This window comes from Lagopus leucura, unplaced genomic scaffold (genome assembly GCF_019238085.1).
Source record: "Lagopus leucura isolate 7727_CA_CO unplaced genomic scaffold, USGS_WTPT01 34901-0_obj-0_obj, whole genome shotgun sequence".
NCBI lineage: Eukaryota > Metazoa > Chordata > Aves > Galliformes > Phasianidae > Lagopus > Lagopus leucura.
Window position 1 is genome coordinate 128 of NW_024963415.1, and position 6,950 is coordinate 7,077.

Sequence of the window (6,950 nt, forward strand, 5' to 3'; positions counted from 1 at the left end):
GAATCTCATCCCCTTTTCCTATGGCAGAGTCGCCACGGGACAGCTATCTAAGTGCTCATGAATGAGAGAGGCTGGCAGTTCACTCGGTTGGTTTCTGGGACCATCACAGACAGTTTTAGGGAGAGCAGAAGACAACAAAGAGGAGAGTGAGAAAGAGTGAGTGGAAGGGAATATTGGTAGACATTGGCCGTGTCGTCAGAGAAGCCAGCCAGGCCTCTGCTGTCTGCCCTGACAGAGCAAGCCAGACATGGTCATCTATTCTGAAAACAGCAGCACAAAGTCAGTTCTCCTGTCCAGCACCGTGTCCTGAGATCGTGGGGTTCCTTGTGTGGGGCCGTGCCCAGCATCTTTAGTTGCACCTTCTGCCACAGTAGCGGTTGGAAATGCAGGAGAGGTCCAAGCCCCCCGAGGTGATGGGCACGCCCTCACAGCTGAGGATGCTGCCAACAGCAGCGGAGGTGGAGGATCCCACAACGGTGTTCTGAGGGAAGGAGCTGAGGATGGGTCCGGGCAGGATCACCACCACGGGAGAGGGCTCAATGGCGATGGTGGAGTCCTGGCACTGCCTGACACAGGGCTCATTGCAGCTGCTGGCCAGAGGAGTGGGGCCACAGGGCCGGCATGGCACACACGGGTTGCAGCAGGACATGACTTGGGTCTGGATGTGCACCTGTTGGGAGAGAGGGTTGAGCAAAGAACCTGGAGAGTGTAAAGCAACCGGCTATCCCACAGTGAGAGAACCAAGGCACATGCAATGCAGGGAGCTGGAGCCATTCTGGAGAGGGCCAAGGCTATCTTGGCCTCCTTCTGTCATGATCCAGATAGAGCCTCCACTGCCTATTCAGCTACTCCTGAGACCCTAGCCCAGAAAGCCCGCGAGTGTAGGCCCAGGTACCCTCCCAGAAAAACTTTCTCCCCTCTTCCCTCTTCATTGACAAGCAGCTCCAAGATTCGGCATGGAAGAGAGTTGACAGCAGATGAGAGGTTCACGGGGCTCAGGCTGCCTTCTGGAGAGTGAGAGAGACAAGAAGGGGACTCCCACTCACCTGGTTCCGAAGAAGAAGGTGGCTGGAGTAGTGAATGAGGGAGCAAGGACCTGGGCTGCCTTTTATAATGGTCCTACACTGCCCCATATCCAGAGGCAGTGCTTATAATAGTGATTATTTTCTGACAAGTTCTTCTTTAATGCAGATCATCTTGCCTAATGATATGGGCCATGTGTTTTCTTCCTGTGCTGCTGTGTTTCATTACCAGCTTTAGATCATGCCCATCCCACACTGAAGGCATCCACTGAGTAGCAAGAAGGGAGGCCCAAGCATTTCCGCTCAACACAAGTCTGTGTGGTTAACAGCCTCAGTGAACATGCTGGTAGAGTCCAGCAAAGGCAAATGATGTCAGCCTGGGCCACTCCTTAGGGATTCTTAGTTTCCTTTCTGGCAAGAGTTGTAGCAGCTACTGAGTCTGACCCTCTCCTGCTTGACTCTGCTCTGTGGAATATTCTGCTGCCCTACTTTGTTTCTACTCATTTTGCTTCAATGTTCTTAATATGAGGCATGAAGTTTTGCAGAATCCTTTCCACATCTTAAAAGAAATGCCCAACAAATAAATGGTGTAACAAAAGTGTTGTTTTAATAAGAAAGCTGATCTGAGCCTGTCAGCACTGTTTCATTCAAGGTTGATCATTTCTGATTGAGAAAGAGCAAGAATATCCTCATAGACAACCATCGTGTTTTACATTCCTGTGGGTAAGAGAGAGTCAGGTGGAAAGATGATTTCCTCATGTTTGAGGAAGAGCTGGTCAGAGATCATCTAGGCAAAATTATTGTGCACAAGTCCATGGGCCCCAATGGAATTCATCCATGATTGATTAGAGAGCTGGTAGATTGCAAAACTACTCTCTATCATCCTTGAAAGGTTTTGGGGGATGAGCTGCTGGAGGGGAGCTCTGCGGAAAGGGACTTGGGTGTCCTGGTGGATGACAGGTTGGCCATGAGCCAGCAGTGTGCCCTCGTGGCCAAAAAGGCCAATGGCTTACTGGGGTGCATTAAAAAGAGCATGGCCAGCAGGTCAAAGGAGGTGATCCTCCCCCTCTACTCTGCCCTGGTAAGGCCTCATCTGGAGCACTGCATCCAGTTCTGGGCTCCCCAGTACAAAAAAGTCAGGGATCTCTTGGAAAGAGTCCAGCGGAGGGCCACAAAGATGGTGAAGGGCCTGGAGCATCTCCCCTATGAAGAAAGGCTGAGTGAGCTGGGTCTGTTCAGCCTTGAGAAAAGAAGGCTGAGAGGGGACCTGATCCAGGTCTATAAATATCTAAGGAGTGGGGGGCAGAATGGTGAGGCCAGACTCTTTTCAGTGGTGAGTGGAGATAGGACAAGGGGAAACGGCTGGAAACTGCAGCATAGGAAGTTCCTCACAAACATGCACAAGAACTTCTTTACAGTGAGGGTGATGGAGCACTGGAACAGGCTGCCCAGGGAGGTGGTGGAGTCTCCTTCCCTGGAGATGTTCAAGACCTGCCTGGACGCCTACCTGTGCGACCTACTGTAGGGAACCTGCTTTGGCAGGGGGTTGGACTCGATGATCTCTGGAGGTCCCTTCCAACCCCTACAATTCTGTGATTCTGTGATTCTGTGATTCTGTGAAGAGGTGACTGAAAACTGGAAAATAGCCAATGGTACTCCAGACATCAAGTCAAGAAGGACAATTCAGTATACTATGGATCAATTAGTCTCATCTCCATCCTTGAAGAATGTGATGGAGCAACTTGTTCTGGATGCCATATCTGAGCAATTGAAAGAAAAGAAGGCTATCAGGTGTTGTCAGCATGGATTCACAAGTGGAAATCATGTTTGATTAACCTGATAGCCAGCTGTCAAGATGAAAGGAGATCAGTGGATATTGATTTCAGCAAAGCAATTGATACTGTCTCCACAACATCCTTGCACAGGAAAGTCTGAGCTGGTGTTCTGTGGGCAGACTCTAACATTATTGGTATTGCTTGGGAGCATTGTGTGTGAATCTCTCATCTGCTGTCCTTCTACCCCTGCTCTGCTGTCAAGCACTTGATGTCCTGGACATGCAAAGTTTTGGCTCAACTTTGTGGGGCCACCCATACCACTATCCCGGCAGCTCTTATTTTCTTCCTTTCCCTCTTGAAGCAATCTGCTCACTCAGTTTTGTGGATTGTGTTCTCAGCAGGATTTACTTTCCTAAGCTCTTCAATGCTTGATTCCTTCTAGACATTACCAAGCTATTCTAGGCAAGACAGTATTTTGCCCTTTTAGTAATACAGGCATAGTAAAGCATGGAGATGCTGAGTGAGAGAACTAGGAACATGGCTGGGCCTAATCAGGGTACATTAACATTTCCTTTTGAGGAGCAGAATACTGCAATTTATGTTGGAAAATCTAACAGACAAAAAAAACCCACAAAGATTAACAGCCTGTTCTAGTCCTCTGTCACTCTAACTGTAAAGAAGTTCTTTCTTGTGTGTTAGTGTGAACACCCTGTTCTCCAGACTTGATCAATTAATTCATATCTCACCTCCAGGGACAGTCATGAAATTAAGAGTGGGTGAATGGATACTTGGAGAAGGAAGGATGAATATTTGCATTCCTGTCTGTATGAAAGAAGAGAGAGAGAATGAGAGGAGATATATGGAAAATGAGGTGGGCAGTTGTCAACAGAGGCCATGAGAAGAGCGATACAGGACAGACAAAGGCTTCAATTTTAAAGTTTACTGGTGCCCTCACTGCAGCATGAATCCTTGCTCTGATATCATTTCTTTCTGAAATCTTAGAGCCATGGCAAAGATGAACAAGATATTTGTGATTGAATTCATACTCTTGGTCTTAATAGACCATTCCAGGTGGCACATGGTCCTGTTCGTCATTCCTTTCCCCAGGTTTCTCCTAATCTTGATGGAAACCTCCTCACCTTCGTAACTGTGGGAAGGTACCAGCACCAAATTATCTCAAAGTATTTATTGCGAACCAGGTACATCATTGTCCATTTCTATTGCGATACTGAGCCTCTTCTGAGCCTGGCATGCTGGGGCAAATTATCCACTGAAATCCTTGACCTTATGGTTTCTGTTCTCATCATCTGAGTATTCTTTCATGTAGTTTCCTACACATGTATCATTTCCAAAATTCTCCTTGTTCTGTCTCTTTTTTCACTCACCAGAAGGCATTCTCTGATTGTTGCTTCCATTTCTCCACAGTTCCCATTTTCCAAGGATTTTTCAGGACTCGGATATCATGTTGCATACCATCTTGCCTACCTCAGACCTAACGGTTTTACTCACATTGGCCTAAGTCAATGGTTGCTATGAGTACTGCAGACTTTTCACTAGAGAATTCAGGGAGGTGCACCCTAGTCAGGATGGAGTTTGGCTGCGTTGGATGTAGCACTCCTCTGCAGGCTCAGACAGGACTGTTCTGCCACTGACAGCCACTCTACTGGAACTGTCACCTCCTTGGGGCCTTTAGGGTCGCTCATGAGGAATGCAAGGCCTTGGCCCCAGAGATGACAGTACCAGTGGATGCAATCACTGGACTGTCTGTTGGGAAGTGAGTAGGTGATACTGATGCCACTGCCCTGACTGGTCTTGGCTCACAGCTCCCGCTGCACTTGGTCTTTGCTCACAGCCACTGCTAAGAAGAAATGAATGTTCCTTGTAAGGTCCTAGCTCAACAAAAGGGTATGACTTAATGTCTCCTTCTTTAGGAGATGCCATGGCTCCCTTAGGAAAGAATTTCCAGGCTGCTCTACACATACCCATCTGCCCTGCTTCCTTCTAACACCCTTTCTTAGGTAATAACGAGCAGTGGTGTAGTGCTCTGTACCCCTGGGTGCACCTGACATGGGTCAGAGCAGGATGATGTAGGATGATACAGGTTGCCCAGCACTACTGTAACTACAAAAACTCAGTCACAGGAATAAGTTCTATGTTGTGGCCCATGACACTGTGCACCTTCTCACGCACTCATGAAGGGAATTCATAAACCGGCACCCACAGACATTTACACAAATCCAACACACAGAAGATGTGAGTGCATGCTGATGACCCTACAAATGTTAATGTGCCTGTGTGACTAGAGTGATATTGGCTATCCTCCAAAGTTTAGGCACCTATCCCATTCTCCAAGATCTTTTGAAGGTGATAAAGAGCAGTTTGGCAATCACTCCTGCTATTCCTCTAATCCCTCAAAGGTGAGTCCTATTAGGGCCCATGGATCTGTGTGCATTGATTTTGCCTAGATGATTTCTGAGCCTTTCTCAACCATGGGGAAAGCATCCTTTCCCCAGACTCTCTCTCTTACCTCCATGGTCTGGAATGTCCAAGAGGCAGTTTTAGAAGTGAAGACTGAAGCAAGGTCAATATTCATCATCTCCCCCTTCTCAGCATCCCCTGTTACCAGGGCAGACCCTGTTAAGCATACCCTGTTAAGCAGAAAACCCGCATTTTCTCTCATCTTTCTTTTGCTGTTAGCAGTCTTAAATAAGCCTTTCATATTGTGTTTCATCTCCCTCACCAGATTTAATTCTAAGTGGACCTTAACCATCATCATTGTATCCTTGCAGTCCCTGACACCATTCATACATTCCTCCCAGGTTGCCAGACTCTTTTTCCACACTGCATAAACTTGCACGTTCTCTTGGTGTTTCTCCATGAACTTCTTTCTCATCTATGCAGATCTCCTGCCATTTTTACTCAATTTCTTAATGAAGTTGGATTGAAATGTGACTGCTGGGCAAATCTGCACATCCAGTGCTTTGTCTGCTGTGACCTGTGCTCTTCCCACCATGCAGCATATTTTGGGCATGGATGGGGAATTGTTGCAAAACACCTTTGGAAGAGGAGAAAGCAGCTGAGCACCTGCAGCATCCCCATCAAGAGGGATTGGAAGGAGAGCAGAGAGACAGGATAAGATGGGATGAGGTGGTGTTGCTGAACCCTGGTCCCTCGGCTGTGCCTGATGTGGGTGAGAATATGATGAGCTGCCATGCAGGTCACTCAGCACTACTGAAAAACTGCAAAATCAGCTGTGGCAATAGGTCATGGGCTGCAGCCTGGGACACAGGGCACTTGCTCACGCCTACAAGAAGGGAATCATGCACATTTCGGCACTCACAGACATCTGCACAAATCCAACACAGAGAAGGCACAAGTGTATGCTAATGGCCCTCTGTCTGTTAATGAGATTGCATAATACTCAGAGAGACAGCACAGAGAGGAAGGGCACACTGACAGACCTGAAGAATACACTGATGTTGATGTTTGCTCTGTTGGGCCACCTGTTAGAGCTGTACTAACCTGTGCTGAGAACTGCTGGGAATAATCACAGAAATATGTTTTTAACCCTTAAGGAAAATATATACAATATATACTTGTAGAAAAAACAAAAGGCACTATGATGTGGAAAGAAAGAAAGAGCTCTTTAAGGAGAGGCTCTACGCAGTGTAATTTCAGAAAAATCCATTTTGTTCTATACAGCGACACAAAATCAGTGTTCCCATCCTCAGAAAGTACAGAAGATTCACCCAGTGGATGTGTGGCTCCTCTAACTCTTTCACATTGAAGGGGGCCATGTGTTATACCATTTCTTGTTGGGCATTTCTAGAAAAATGCAAAGGATACTGCAAGTCCTCTTGCCTCATAGCAAGAGCACAGAGGCAAAAAGAGAGGAGACAAAAAGAGGAAAGCAGAATATTCCACAGAGCAGGTGGGAATAGAGTCACCCTCAGGAGGAGGCACATGTCTTACCAGAACTCTCCAGGTTCTTTGCTCAACCCTCTCTCCCAACAGGTGCACATCCAGACCCAAGTCATGTCCTGCTGCAACCCGTGTGTGCCATGCCGGCCCTGTGGCCCCACTCCTCTGGCCAGCAGCTGCTTCTCTGGAGGTGAGAAAGACTGGTCTGCCGTTTCCTAGATTGTCTTCTTCC

At 47.5% G+C, this 6,950-nt stretch overlaps 1 protein-coding gene across 1 annotated transcript; it reads right to left on the reverse strand.

Moving 5' to 3' along the window:
- Positions 1-349: 349 nt before the first annotated feature.
- On the reverse strand, positions 350-1,147 carry LOC122191129 (feather keratin Cos1-2-like; the record flags this gene model as incomplete). The annotated part of the gene is made up of 2 exons (XM_042891320.1): positions 350-670; positions 1,047-1,147. Coding segments are annotated over 2 exons (422 nt in total), but the record flags the coding sequence as incomplete, so codon positions are not given.
- Between the last annotated feature and the right edge of the window lie 5,803 nt (positions 1,148-6,950).